The following is a 16,224-nucleotide window of genomic DNA, read 5'->3' on the forward strand; positions in this document are numbered from 1 at the left end:
AAATATCTAAAGCAACAAGTGATAGAATAAAAAAAGAAATACATAGATTCACAAATATTTTGGTGACTTCAGTAGATTTAGAAACTATACCACTTCTCAACAATTAATAGAACAACTAGGCAGAAAATCAGCTGGGATATAGAAGAACTCAGCAACGCCATATCTAATAGGTTCTTATTGACATTCCTAGTACATTTCATCCAACAATAGCTATGTGGAACACACAGAACAACAGACCATACCCTGGGCCACAAAACAAACCTTATTAAATTTAAAATGATTTAATCATACAGAGTATGGTCCTTGATCACAATGGAAACAAACTGAAACTTAATAACAGAAAGATTAAAGAAAAATTCCTAAACTCTTGGAAACAAAACAATGCACTTCTAAATAATCTCTGAGTTATAGAAGTCTCAAGGAAAAATTTAAAAACACATTTTATTAAATGAAAATAAAAATAAAACATATCAAAAGTGTGGTAAACTGCTAAAGCAGTGCTGAGAGTGAAATCTTCATCAGTAAATTCATACAATAGAAAAGAGGGAAGAAAATATCAGTAATCTAATCTTTTACCTCAAGAAACTATAAAAAGAAGACAAACCTAAAGCAAATAAAAAGGAGGAAATATTAAACATACAAGTATAAACTGATGAAATTCAAAAAATAAAACTAATAGAAAAAAGTGGGATGTGAAAAGTTCAATAAAATGAACAAGCTCGTAACAACACTGACAAAGGAAATATAAGAAACATTATCAATATCAGGAATGAAATAGGGGAATATCATCACAGATACTGCATACATAAAAAGGATAATAAGGGAATATTATGAACAATTCTGTAGATATAAATTTGACAACTTAGATAAAATGGTTCAGTTCCTAGAAAACCCCTATCACAATTCACATAATATTAAATACATAATTTAAATAGCCCTATAACTATTGGGGACATTGAATTTATAATTTTAAGTTACCTGAAAGTTAAATCTCCTGGCCCAGATGGTTTCACTGGTGAATTCCACCAAACATTTACATTTAAAGAATAACATCTTCCTGACAACAGAAGATTGTCAATTCCCAATTCACTTTATGAAACCAGTATCACCCTGATACTAAGCCCAGACAAAGACAGTATTAAAATGGAAAAATACAGACCACTATTCCTCATAAATACAGATGCAAAAATCCTTAACAAAAGTTAGTAGAATTCATCATGACCATGGGAGATTTATTCTAGGGCTAAAAATCCATTACAGTGTTTGAAAATCTATAAATATAATATACAATATTAATATTTGCTAAAGAAAAATAATATTGTGATCACATATTAATTGATGCAGAAAAACACTTAACAAAAGTCAACATTTATTCATAAGAAAAGCTCACAAGAAACTAAGAATAAAGGGAAACATCCTTAATTTAATGAAAACCATCTCCAAAAAACCTACATTAAGCATCATATTTAACACAGAAAGACTCAATGATTTTTCAAGAATAAGAACAAGACAAGGATGTCTGCTCTCACTGCTGCTATTCAGGCTGGTACTGGAAGTTATAGCCAGTGGAGTAAGGCAAGAAAATAAAATAAAAGGCATACAAAAAAGCAAGGAAGAAATAAAACTGTCACTATATGCCAATGGCATAACTACCTATGTAGAAAATTCCAGGTAATCTACAAAAATATTTCTAGAACTACAAAGTGAATTCAGCAAGGTCTCAGAATACAAGATAAAAATCCGTTATGTTTCTACTATCAATAAACACATACAAAACACATAAATACAATAACAGTTATAATTGCTCATAGTATGGGAAATGTAGAAGCTAAAGAACTTATTACACATAGACATGAACTAAAGGGGGGATTGTGGGTGGGAGAGGGTGTGCAGGGTGGAGAGGAGTGAAGGAGGGAAATGGGACAACTGTTATAGCATAATCAATAAAATATATTTAAAGAAAAAGAAAAAATGAAATAGATATAGCATATTAGGTCTTATACACTAAAAACTACAAAATGCTGATGAAAAATGTAAGTAAGATCTAAATAAATAGAAACATATATTACATTCACAGATTGGAAGATTCTATATAATAAAAATATTAATTCTCCCCAAATTAATTGATATACAGATGATTCTACAATCCAATAAATTTTTTATAGATATAGACAAAACTACTCTAAAATTTATATGGAAAGGTAAAGGATCTAGAATAGTTAAAAGCATTTTGAAGAAGAAGAACCTTGTGGAAGAGATCACTCAACCCAATTTTAAGACATAGTTAAGGTAATCCAGATGGTATGGAACTGGCAGGGGGAGAGATGCATGAGTCAATGGAACAGAATACATACTCCAGAAATAGTGTGACATAAGTACAGCCAACTATATTTTGAGACAGGTGCACAAGCAATTCAATGCAGGAAAGATTGTTTCTTCAATAAATAGTGCTAGAGCAATGGGACATATATTTGAAAATTAATAAATCACATCTCTCATACAAAAGTCAACTCAAAATAGATAATAGATTTAAATTTAAAGCATAAAACTATCAAAATTTTGAGCCCTGGCTGGCGTAGCTCAGTGGATTGAGCGCGGGCTGCGGAACAAAGTGTCGCAGGTTCAATTCCCAGCCAGGGCACATGCCTGGGTTGCAGGCCACAGCCCCCAGCAACTGCACATTGATGTTTCTCTCTCTCTCTCTCTTTCTCCCTCCCTTCCCTCTCTAGAGATGAATGAATAAAATCTTTAAAAAAACTATCAAAATTTTGGAATAAAATGGGAGAAAATCTGCAAAATCTGAGGCTTGGTCCTACAGATATGACCCCAAAGGTATGATTCATAAAAGAAAACCTCCATAAATTGAACTTCAACAGAATTCACAACTTTTACTATGTGAAAGACCTTAAGGTGATGAAAATACGAGCTACAGAGTGGGAAAAAATATTTGAAAACCATATAACCAGTAAAAAACTTAGCTGGAATATATACAGAACTCTCCAACTCACAGTAATAAAGGTTCTTTAGAAAATATGTGGATACTAATGGAGGCCAGGTGATGATAATATATGGATTTACTATATTTTTTCTCTGTTTCTATAAATGTTTGAAAATGTCTGTATTTTCTAATAGTAAAAAATAGGAAAAAATGAAGCCCAAGGCTGATATTGTAAGATACTTAATAGTCTAAAGATAAGAATTTTTTGTTTCATTGTCTTAACCATTTTATAATTTCCTTATTGGTTGTTAAATAATTTTAAATGACAAGTCCAGAATCAGACAAATATTCGCATACTAATATCCTTATCTTAGCCATCTAAAATATAGCAAAGTTCCTGGCTCCCTGATTCCACTGTTGCTTTCCTGTAGTCTGTTAAGATTCTTGTACAATATAAATCAGATCTCCCCTCAAATCTCCCACTTAATCCCACTCAGAGTAAAAGCCAAGGTGGTCACACAGGCTCAGCCCATCCTGGTACCCTCTGTCTCTCTGAGCATCTCTACTCTCCCCTCACTCACTCTTCTGCTGTGCAGACTTCTTTTCTGTTATTTGCACATGTCAGATGTGTCCTAGCCCCTCTAGGTCTTTGCATTTGATGTTCTGTCTATCTGGAACATTCTTCTGGATATCATATACCTCACTGCCTCACTTTCAAGTCTCCACTCAAATGTTACTTTTTCAGAGGTATGTTTCCTTTTGACCACATTATGGAGTTCTTAACACCCCCACATGTGTGCCCCGTGCTCCTAGTCTCCAGCCTCTTCCCATGTTTCATGTTTTACCAGAGCACTTGTCATCTTCCAACTACTACATAATTGACTTATTTTGTGTTGCTTTGTCTTTTTCCTCTCACTAAAATTTCAGCTCCACAGGGCAGGGATGTCCATCTATTTTGTTCACTGCTGTTTCCCAGAACCTAGAAAAATGTCTAGAACTTAGTATGTGCTCAATAAATATCTTTAAAATAAACTTTAATCAATATTACCAGATAAATAGTGGTAAATCTTGGCCAGTATGGATGGTAATATTAAGTCTCTTCTACTAGAATGACAATGATCATGATTATAATAACACTACTTTTGAACCCCTTACTTTTTGCCAGAAATTCTGTCAAAGGCTTGATGTTACTGCTTGTGCACACATGCACACACACACTACAGAGAGTAGGAAACATGTTACTAAGGAGAAGCTATGATGAATTCATGTGCCCTGATGTTGACTTATTTTCAGTGCCCTAAATGGCTGTCATAAAAATAGCTATATGGCAACCACTCTGCTAAGCTTTTGTATTATTATCTCTTCTCATTTTAACAATGGTGTGAAACTGATACTATACTTACCACCTTTTTACAAATGAGTGCAGTGAATTTCGTGGAGATAGAAAGCCAGAGCTAGGATGCAGTGGTTCCAGGTGGTAAACACAGACATGTTGACTGGAAGGGCAGCTTATAACCCCAGGGACCTCTTGCACTGACCAGTCCTTGTGCTAAACACTCTCTGTATAATCCCCAAGAGAGAAATCAGATAACTATGGCAGCTTAGCTCAGCACACATGGACTAATTACTAATATTCTGTAGCATACCAAAAAGTATATATTTTTGCTGATCTGACATAAAAATACATACATGTAATTTTGATTCATTCCCACCAGACAGCTATTATTGTGTTGGCTATCATAATTTTTTATCTAACAATCCAAGGAAAAAGAGGTCAGTTCCCCTGACTAAATAGCCAGGCATTACATAATTTAAAAATTCTTGTGGCACAAGGGTTGAAAATTGCTGGCCCAGCTCAATGGCACAGCTCCATTCAACCCAGGACTGGCCAATTCAAACAGATATCATCTCTGTGAGGTCTCCTTAGTCGCCCTATTTAACATTGGCATTCTCTCCACACATACCCCACACCCATTTATTTCTATCCAGACACTTGACTGACATATTTTATTTTCTGCTTCCCGTATAATGAAAACTCAATATGGGCAAGAATTTAGGGCTAACTTTGAAGCACCCAAAATAGTCCACAGCACATGGCATTCAATATTTTTAATTGAATTTAATTAACATTCTGTTCTAAACAAATATCCAAAGCTTGGAGAAAATGCAATAATATTAAAGATAAGACAGGCTTAGACCAGCTTATTTTGGGTCTGAATATATTCTGTTTGAAAAAAAGGCAGAAGGAAACCAACCAATATTTATGTGCTTAGGGCCAAGAACTGGAGCTGGGCACAGAGTGTAGGCAGTATAAATATAATTTTAAAGAAGATCTTGGATCCTGGGTCAGAAGTGCTGGAAATAAATGTCTAGAATGCTCCAGTGGCTCTCATCAGAAGTAATTTTGTGCCCACTCTCCCCAAGAGAGCTGGCAATGTTTGGAGATATTTTTGATTCTCATGACTGAAGGGTGCTACTGGCATCTAGTGGGTAGAGGCCAGGGAGACTGCTAAATAAATATACTACAATGCACAGGACAGCCCCACAAAACATAATTATATGGGCCTAATTATCAATACTGCTAAAGTTGAGAAACCCTTATTTAGAGCACCAAGAAATACCCTATTGTTAGAGGAGATTTTCCTTCCAAGTGTGGCCAACATTTTCCCAGATATCACCAGAAGTCTCTGTAGAGATTGGGGCCTCTCTTCTATGAAGGGAAGTCAAGCCACAATATGATAAATAACCATACATTCTTGTTTACAGAAAACAATTGCCTGCTTTATTGAAGAAATATTGCATGGACTGCCAACCAATCCTTTGAAGTCCATGAACAAATTGTACAAAACAAAATAATTCCCTCTGAATAAGTGATTTTTAAATAAAACATTGATGTTGGGCCATGGAACTGAGAAGCCACTGAATCCTCGTGAACTGCAGCACTGGTAAGCTGAATGAGCTGCCCTGTGAGCTGTAGCTGAATGTGAATGCAAGGGCTCCTACACTGGGGATATAGATGAAAAGCCAGCCAGAGACAGGAAATTCAGCCACCTTGTAAAATCATTCTGTATCTGAGACCACAGCTACATGACCCAAATGACTGAATGACTAGTAGGAAACTAAGTGGATGTTAAGATATTTCTAAATATAACACCCCCCAAAAAAGAATGAATTGTATCTTCCATTACATTTTGCAAAGTATGTTTTTTCCTACACACCTAAAGCTGAGAGGAATAAAGTATGTAAAACTATTTGGTAAATTTAAGACAATGTCCAGATTCCCTACATCTGAACATGAAAAAAATGATAAATAAATAAGACCCAGCTGCACCAGTGTAATTGATCTAAAAGCAAGAAATCACCCCAACAAAATTAGACATGTCCCCTCATTTATTTAAATACTTAAACTAACTTAGGACTCAAATCTTAATTAATTTATTTGCTGTTTAAAGCTGCCAAATATAATTCATTTGTATATTTCATCTTATTTTGCCTTGTATAGTGAAGCAAGATGTCGTGTGTGTCCATATGTCACTATTTTACATGGACTTGGTCCTCTGTGATGCTGTGCTCTTTTGGTAACTATCCCAAGGCCAAATGTTGCCTAATTGCAAAGGTCTCAACTTCCTCACTCTCCACTCCTTAAGCATCCCAGTGTGAGGTTTCACCTTCCCAGAATTCTGTTGCTCCACCCCTTTAATATCACTGATTTCTGACCTCTCTGGGGAGAAGAGAAGTAAGAGGAAGCCTGTGGTACAGTTTTGCTCTCAGGAAGATCCTCAGGTGACAAAATGTACAGGAAAATGAAATGGTTTCCTGCATAGAAAGGGCATTACCAAAACAGAGGGCAAACTCTCCACTCCAATCCAAGGGAACTGGTAGTGAGCAGGAGTCGGATACAGGGCAAAGATCTGGAAGTCTCAAGCCCATGCAGTAGGACATGTGGATCTAGGTGTAGAAGGAGGTGCCTGGAAAGAACTGCTTGTATGTACCTGATCCTTTGGTGGGAGGGAGCTATCAGGGACCACCAGAAGTTTTGCATTATTGGCATATTATCCAACTCCTTCCTATTCCCCTTTCATTTTCATTCACTCTGCATCAGACACTGAGGACCAATATCTCCTTCCCAGGACTCTCCCCTCCATCAGCCCCTTTGACAGCGCACAGCCTGCTCATCAGCTTGCTTCTCAATGCTTCATTCTCTTTCTATCTTATCAGCTGTCCTAATTTCTTTCCTTCTCCTACTAAGTACTGTGGGTATTTTACTACCTTTTTCCTATTATTTTTTCCTTTATTTTCTTAAAGACTATATCTCATATCAAAAACTACCTGTGAAATTCCTCATTAGTATCTTCTGTACTAATTAATATCTTTCAGAAAATTCAGTTTTGCATATGGAGCTACTCCCTAAATTATTTACTGCTGTTCCACCATCAACCCAAATTTAATACATCTAAATCCAAAATAAATCCTCATCCTCCAATTCAAAACAAGCCCTTCCTCTTGATTCTCATGATCTGTATTTCTTGCCAAATTTGCTTAGTTGAAGTCATTCATGTACCATTTGGCAAACAAGTTGGTACTATGGCATGGTAACACAATAACAAAAATCCATTCCTATCTTTTCATTCACCATTCACACTTCTGGAAATATATAATCCAAAGAACTAATAAAAATTATGAAAAATGTTACAAGCATATAATTATTTTTAGTGTTGAGGTAGCATCTAACATATTTAAAATTTAAGAAACCGTTAGGTAAAAACATGGAGAAATGTGTGTTATGTTCAAAATATGCAAGTGAGATATACATTTGTATTCCCAATGATTAAAACTATGTACAAATGCATATAAAATGACTGGAAAGAAATACACTAAAATAATATCTGTTGTTTGGAAAGTGACCATATCACCTTTTATTTATATTGTTTAAACTGAATTATACATTCTTCAAAAGGAAATTTCTTCACCACCCAAGATTTCCCCAGCTGTCTATTTTTTGGCTATTAAGTTTTAAATATTAACTATTATTTATATCAATTATTTTATGTTTACCTTTCTTGTTCCACCTGCATTCAAGACCTAGTAGGGTCCTCTGAGGAGGATCCTTTAGGTTAATACACTCAGACCTCCTCCCTTCTCCTGTCATATGCTGGTGGCTAGAAAGCCAACAACTCCATGCCCAAGCTTAACAAGATATCATGTGGCACCATTCTGGTGAAGAAAGCATTGGAAGAAATCTGCTAAAGGATTCCAGGGACAGTTCTGCTCTTCTGAAGATAGAACACTATAGCAACTGTCCATCTGTCAAAGATTATGGGAGAAAAGGTTGAAAGGGTCTGGGTCCCTGAGAGTATCATTATGGCAGCTGCCTCTGAACATCTTACTATGGGAGAAAAATAGTCTTACACTGTACCTTCTGTCTATTTTCTGTTACTTACAGCTTAATGTGTTGCCAACAAATATCTTGCCTAGTGGCCTTTCTGATTCTAGTCTTACATCATACACTTGACCCTACATTTACTGTATAATGGTGAAGGAAAACATATCAGAAAAGAATAGTAAATAAATAAACCCTGATGATAAAAGCAAAGGACAGCTGACATCTAAAAACAATTTTGAAGACCTAAAAACTACAAAATGTATGAACAAAAAAAAATGAAGAGTAATCTAGGCCTATTTAGTAAAGTCTTAAAAAATTCCTGAATACATCAGCAGTTTCTTAAGGCATTACTATTAGTACCACAGTGCAGTATAATAATGAAAACTTCTAAGAAATTTTCATTCTACAAAAAATATTCAGCCTAAAATAGTTATAATGGTGAGCCAAACATAAAAGACATCATCACTGTAGGAGCTTAGAGTTGAACTAGGAAAAAATTTATGAACAAAATAATTACACAATAAATAATTAAAATTTGGGCTATGATTTATCAAATTAAAGCATAAGTTATATAAAAGAGAACCTGGTCTAGTACAAGTATTAGTGGGATAAGGGGCTACTGGCATGGAAGACATCCTTGGAAAACTGAGGATAAAGCTGCCTTGTGAAAGAAATGAAGGGAGGAGGAGTATGGAAGAGAGAAACAGTAAACAGGGAGCTGGGATGGAATATATGAAGGCCCTGGGACAAGACGGCAAATACTATTTCTGAGGAATTCAAAGAAGGTCATGGTGGCTACCCTGTTGTGTATGTGTTTGTTCTAACTCATCAAGAAAAGATGCAATTATGTTCAATACCTTCTGTTCAACAGAAAAGACAAGTATGAAATTAGTTCCAAAACTAACTGTTCTACTTCAAAAAATAAAATTAAGCCCTGGCTGGCATAGCTCAGTGGATTGAGCTCGGGCTGGGAACCAAAGTGTCGCAGGTTCGATTCCCAGCCCGGGTACATGCCTGGGTTGCAGGCCATAACCCCCAGCAACTGCACATTGATGTTTCTCTCTCTATCTCCCTCCCTTCCCTCTCTAAAAATAAATAAATAAAATCTTAAAAAAAATAAAATTAAATTAAAATAGTTAACTGCTGAAAATGTTATCTGTGATTTTTGCATTGTTATTTTTTCAAATATTTAAGCATCTGCTAAGTACCAGGTGCTATGTTAAGTTCTGGGAATACAGATGTTGAGTAGGTTACATTCTGTGCCTTTAGGGGTTTGCAATAAATCATGAAAAAAAAAACTTAGATAAACATAGAATTACAGTTAAGTATAAGGAGTACTTTCATACAGGTGTGGTCAAAGGCTAGGAGGACATCAAAAAGTAATGATCAGTTTACTCAGGGGTTGAATTATCTTGAAAATTAATCTATGTTCATCAAATAATTATCAAATGATACTAAATAAATGTGATGAGTTTAGTCATGAGACAAACCAGAAAATCTAACTTCTGACAGATATCAAAATGTAATAAATTTAATGACTTCAAAATACACAAAGTACCTCAAAAAACAATACTTAAATTATCCCCTATAGGCTTGGACGATCATTCAAATTTCTAGATTTCAGCATAACTGAATTGCAGATAATGTATTTGAGATAAAAGTAAAGGAAACACTATATTAGACCTGATTATATACACAAGTTAGGATCAGATAGAAAGGTAGGAAAAAAAAAAACTATACATTTAATTCATTCTTCCACTGAAATTCAACGGAAAGATTTACACTTAAAATTTTTAATGTTAAGCACTAAAATTAAAATGTTTATTCACTGTAATTTAGAAGACTAAACTATTAATGTAAATTATTCACACAGTTTATCAATAAACAAAATCCAGAGACTTGAAACTTTGCATAAGTTCTGGCGATGATCAGCTGTGTAAAGACAAAATCACTTCTTTTCTCTAAGTCTCATTCTTAATTTTCATATTATGAAATGGAATAATTTCACCGGTAGTATCTGACGGTTCTAAAATGGTCTTTCCAGAAAATAATACACCATTTATTATGTTCACTGATTTCAATATTGGGTAACTGAAATTGTAAAAACTCGGAAGAATACAAAGCTACTTTACCAATAATTTGCCAGGCCAGGATACATCAAATTATACAAACAATACTTTGAATTTACCCAGAATAAATTGACAACTATATATGCCTGACAGAGAAGCTCTGGAGTCTAGTGAAGCTTCATTGGCTAGGAAACACATACTTTCAGTCAGGTATAATCCTTCTGATAAAATCTGTGTCCTTGCCTTGAATAAAGGAAATAATTAAAAGTCATCCAAATACAATGTCAGATATCATTGTATAATATTATGAAGATAAATGGAATGTGTATATTCTTCCCCCGTCAGTCATCTTAAAGAATTTGATAAAGTTGCTTTAATGTGAATGAGTCAAAGAAGAGTTCAATTACTTTTTTTAAAAAAATTGGAATATGGTTTTGTCTCTAGATCCAAAAAATGGCACAGTAATTATATGCTGTGCTACATGATAATTCTAATTGTACTTGCAGTATAATTATTTTGATACACATTTACTATCCATCTCCACCATAATTATTATGCATAGATTATATTACCTCGTTTTTAAGTTCTCCACTATTGCCTAGAGGTGCAGATTTTTCAAATACACAGATTTACTTTAAAACAGATGGTACCTGCAATACTTATCATAGGGCCTCAACACATGAATATCAACAAAAACAATACTAATATTCATGTAGATACATAATGTCCTGGAAAGTCAACCCTATACCATTTCTTAGATTATTTTATAAAAGTAAGAATGTCAGGGAAGAAATATTTTTTGTGACTTTTTGTAATATAAAAAAGCTTATACTCTTTCCTGTACCATCTCTTCTCTTAGCAATGCAAAGGTCAACATATACACGATGCAAGAAGTTTTGACAAATGCGCATGAGTTTCCTCATATAGTTTTTAATGAGAAAGAGTGTCACACCACACACATTTGGAAGACCAATAGTCACAATCTTTTTGCCTCTGTTGTGACAAGCAACCCTGAGGGGCAAGCACAGTGGAGGATCAGCTCAGTTCATTTCCTCTGCAGACCTCACTCCCTTCCATATAATGTCATGTTAATGATGTGATATAAGCAAACTCTACAATCTTTGACAAACTTAAAACAAAATTCTAGTGTATGAAAATACATGATTTTATAGAAAGATAAAAAAACAAATAATGGAAGTTCTGTGATGGTTAATTTTATGTGTCAATTTGGTTCGCTATGATGCTTAGGTGTTTGGTCAAACACTTCATTAGATGTTGCTCTTAAGGCACTGGATAGATGTGATTACCATTTATAATCAGTGTACTACAAGTAAAGTGGACTATCCTTTATAATTAATATGGGCATAATTTAATCAATTGAAGTCTTTAAGAACAAAGATTGAGGTTTTCTGAATAAGAAGGAATTCTCTTCAAGATTTAAACATTGAAATTTACTACTTTCCAGGCTTCCGTTTCAAGACAGCAATACCGACTCATCTGCATCTTCAACCCTGTAGACTTGCTACCCTCCACAATCACACAATCCAATTCCTTAAAGTCTTTTTCTCAATTATCTGTTTTTTACATGTGTATCCCCTATTGATTTTATGAAGAATCCTGACTAATATATGCTTATTCAGAACATAAAATATATTATGTATTCTCTTTGAAAAACAAACATTTTTTGTTTCTGTTCATGCCATTGGACAATTTTATACCAACTCTTAGCTTTTTGTTGTTTTTTTTTTCTAACTTGGGAGACATTAATTTACTTTCCAACATCACCAATCATGGATATGAGTAGTGAAGTCTTTTATCTCTCCAGAAAAATATAGCACTATTGAGTGACAATTACGTCCTGTGGAAAACTTCAATATTTGCTCACAGTGTTAGGAGCCCCTGGTTTGTGTTCCACAAGCTCTCTTTGAAATGTTCTACCAAACCTTACTTTTAAGATTAAGATAAACACTCTTTATTTAAAAGTTCATGAAACTAGCTAAGAATAAAGTTGACATATTGAGCTTATGTACTTTCTATAAAATAGGATTTATGTACTACACATTATGTAGTTTCCATATAAACTATGTTTATGCACTTTCTAGAGAGCAAATAGTGTGAAAATGACAAAAAAAAAGTAACATAATCATGATGCCCAGTTAATGACATCTGACTATTCTCTTTCTGTGGGTTATCATGCATAAAAGTTCAGTAATTTTGTAGAAATATAGTAACAAAGTCAGGTTCTTATGTGTAACAATTGCAAAAAATGTTCTAAAGGCAGGGTGTATACTACAATATTTTCTATTGCAAGACTAGTTGTAGGTCACTTACACCTTTAGGAAGCAGTTCTTCCTAATGAATGTCATTATTTTCATATCAGGAAATACACTTTTAAAAATTTATCTTTGTAAGTGGCAAGTAAATTATAATAGCTTAACTTTTAGACCGAAGTTATATTCTGTTAGAATTATAGTATGTTAAAAATGATATTCTATTATTTTGTACATAACAGATTGACATAAAAGAAAACATTGATATTATACATATTAAATTATTTTTAGATGTTCAATTATTTTTAATAGCCCATAAAAATTTTCTGGGGAGCATCTTTCAGAAAGACATGTTTTTCTCAGAGACATATTGTGGACAGAGGTACTTACTAACTGCAGAGTCATAGGAGGTAGAATTGTGCTCGCCTCTCATAAAAGGATATGGAGACAGGTAAGCATGTGTGCAGTTCTTGGATGGTGGCTGATTGGCTAGGGAGGAGACCAAAACAATGATATTTGTTATCAAGCACCTGAGTGAAGACTAGTTCCTAATAGAAAAGAAATAGGGAGTCTGGTATACACAGGCTAAATAAAACTGTGGGATAGATCAACAAATTCAAAAATTATTGAGTGAAGGGGAAAGACTATCTAAAAATCTCATACCAAGAGGCATAGGAATCTGGAAAGAGAATGTATCCCAAACGTCTTACTCATGACATAATTCAACTCAGAGAATGCCTTTTTAATATCACCTTAAAGTTGAATGCACCACATTTCATTTATTTTACAACCATATTCTTTAGTTTCTAACATAATGCCTAGTATACAGTAATTTTTCAAAAAATAATTGTTTTGAAAATGTAATAAACTTAGATTTACCCTGATCAGTTCCAATAAATATAAATTTTCTTCTATAACCTATTTCTAGGGTAAAGATAGAAATAATAGATTATACAATTAAATAATTCAAATATACATTTAGCATTTGAAGAAACCACAAGAAAGAACTTTTCTGTTGTTTAAAACTTGAAGATTTCATTGTGTATATTTTAAAAGGGAGTGAAATAGTCTTCCTTTCTCAAAGTCTTTCAAAATAATCTTCCTCTTGCATGTTCTGATTTACTCCATTTTACCAAAGTCTAAATAATTTTTGACATATTGCATATTTATTTTCCTCCCTTAAATGACGGTAATATATTCTATCAAATATCCCTCTCAAAATGACATTTCATCATTACTTTGTTTCTTTCACATATGCAAACTTCTCATACGCTTTCTTAAGTCTTCTATGATCTCTTATTTTTATTTATATTCCATGAACTCAACTGCTGTGTAAATAACATACTTTGGTTTATCACAGGAGTATTTCATAAGCAGACTAATAATTTTAACCCACAATAAGCTTTAGGGTAATAAACAGTTCTTTTCTTCTTGGGTGTAATAAGATAAAGGCTAGCTATTTTCAATAAATTGATTTTCAAAGATTAATACAATATAAGGAATACAGTTGAAAGAATGCATCATATTTTTAAGAAGCTGTTCAACTTCAGAAAGAGCTTAAATTTTCTATGAGAGAATGTAAACATCAAAAGCAAGGCATTTCTTGTTATTGCCCACAAACTTGATTGAAGCCCAAATAGAGCAAGCTTTCATCTGCCAAAGCTGGTAATTAAATTTCATTATTAAAAAATAGGATTTTAACTACTTTTAAAATAGTATGTACTATTTCATATTCATGGAATAAAAAAATAAAAACATTATTTGCAATATAACAATAATAGACACTTGAAAAAATATTATAAATAATAACTGTTTATTTGTTAGGGTTAGTGAACAAGGAAACAGTGAATAATTCAGTTTTACCATAAATATCCAAATTCTTATTTATATGCTACAATAAAATAATTATTTATATAGCCATTTATAATTACTGAACAGCAATCACTTCAAGAACCTTTTGAAGACACCCTCTTGAGAGTCTACAACTAAGAATTCAATACTATTTTGTAAATGATATGTACTTAATAAGAAACTGCTCATTTTTATCATAAAGACAAAAGAGAAAATAAAGTAAAAATACACTTACTGTACCAGAACTTCCAGATATTTGAATTACTTTCTTCCACAATACCATTAAACCAACATCTCCAGAAGAATCCTTCATGATGAAAAGTAATGTTCTCTATCTGCACAGAACACAAATGAAGTAACTTGTCAACACAAGGAATGTAATCTAAACTATTATGCCCAGAAAAATTTTAAAACAAGGTATTTTTCCCAATAATAATGATCAGTAACTTTTGTATATATCTCTTTTATAAAGAAATAGACATTCCACTGCTATTATCTGATTTTAAGAGGATACATAAGGCTACTCTTACCACTACCAAATACATTAATAGTTTGAAAAAGAAACGCACATTTTGTTCACCTGAACATTTCCCCACTTCAGTCACAAGAAGCCAATAGTCTGATCCAAAAGCCACCAAAAAGAGTAAAACTCCTAAAGCACCAAACAGAGCCCCAAAGAAGATGGCAACATTTAGTCTCATTTTCAATTCACTGGTTCCCTTTTAAATAAAATTAAAAATTTTAAATGGCAGACACCCAGCTTCTCAACAAGAAAAGAATAAAGAATTTTGAGTAGGCAGAATTGTCCTGAGAACCCTCTCCTAGTTCATGTGTTGGTGACTGCTTACTCACAACCAGCCGTTAGATTATATTCCCTTTGCTCACCCCTGGAGGGACTCCAGCCCAGCAGCTGAGAATGGCCAGCTATTTTAGGAAAATGATTGAGGAGCTTTCTTTCTCCCATGGGAATCAAAAAATAGCTGACCTTCCCCTGAATATAGAGAGGAGTATCAGGAGCTGGCTGAAATAATCATTATTGCTTTTGGGTGATCCATAGAAGTGGAAAGAAGATGGTATAAAGTCATTGACAATATTGGCCCAGTCCTAAGTGTCTGAACAAGATCCTCTTAGCCTCGAGTGACCATTAAACTCCTGAAGACACTTAAGACTCTCTTTGAAGATATATAAATTGCAGGTATAAAGAATCACAAAGACTTTTCTTGAACACAGTTGAAGTTGTAATTATTCCTTTTGGATGTTTTGCAGATAGAAATAACTTGTGAGTCAAATAGTCTAACATAAAACTGAGTACAATTCAGGTTTATAAGCTAGACCTTCAAATACATATTAACAGATCCAAGAATATGGTAACATGAACTATTTAAACTATTAAAATGTACTTTCATGTAACACATTGTTGACAAATAAACAGCACTGTCTACAGCAGCTCCCAGATTTAGTACAAATTATTTCAAATAATCATCTCAAAATGAGCTGATAAAAAAATCTCAAAAACATGTTGTTTTCTAGATTAAGAGGAAAACATCTTCTCTCCTTTTTCTTTTGTTTTCTTCAAGTTTCCAGTGCCCCTCAAAATATGAATCTTACTTGATATTCATAAAGCCACCTAATAGCAATGAATCTAATCTTTCTTCATACTTTGGCTCTATGGTTTGTTAGGTTTTATGTCTGAATATGCCAGAGAATATGTTT

General features: G+C 33.6%; 1 protein-coding gene and 1 non-coding gene across 3 annotated transcripts in view; both read right to left on the reverse strand.

Annotated features, from left to right (window-relative positions):
- Window positions 1-15,374, reverse strand: part of TMEM182 (transmembrane protein 182) — a 61,854-nt gene extending 46,480 nt beyond the window's left edge. Inside the window, exons 1-3 of one of the 2 annotated variants that reach the window (XM_036028343.1) lie at window positions 15,081-15,374; window positions 14,747-14,846; window positions 13,051-13,149 (exon numbers count right to left, since the gene is read on the reverse strand). In XM_036028343.1, the coding sequence (XP_035884236.1) occupies window positions 13,051-13,149; window positions 14,747-14,846; window positions 15,081-15,212 (331 nt within the window). In that variant the 5' untranslated portion in view covers window positions 15,213-15,374. The remainder of the gene's footprint in view (window positions 1-13,050; window positions 13,150-14,746; window positions 14,847-15,080) is intronic. The other variant, XM_028517619.2, reaches the window with a different exon arrangement.
- On the reverse strand, window positions 12,200-12,326 carry LOC114501169. Its single transcript, XR_003684930.1, has one exon. It is a non-coding gene; the product is annotated as a small nucleolar RNA SNORA25 (small nucleolar RNA).
- Window positions 15,375-16,224: the final 850 nt, after the last annotated feature.

Source organism: Phyllostomus discolor, chromosome 6, assembly GCF_004126475.2.
Source record: "Phyllostomus discolor isolate MPI-MPIP mPhyDis1 chromosome 6, mPhyDis1.pri.v3, whole genome shotgun sequence".
NCBI classification, from domain to species: Eukaryota; Metazoa; Chordata; class Mammalia; order Chiroptera; family Phyllostomidae; genus Phyllostomus; species Phyllostomus discolor.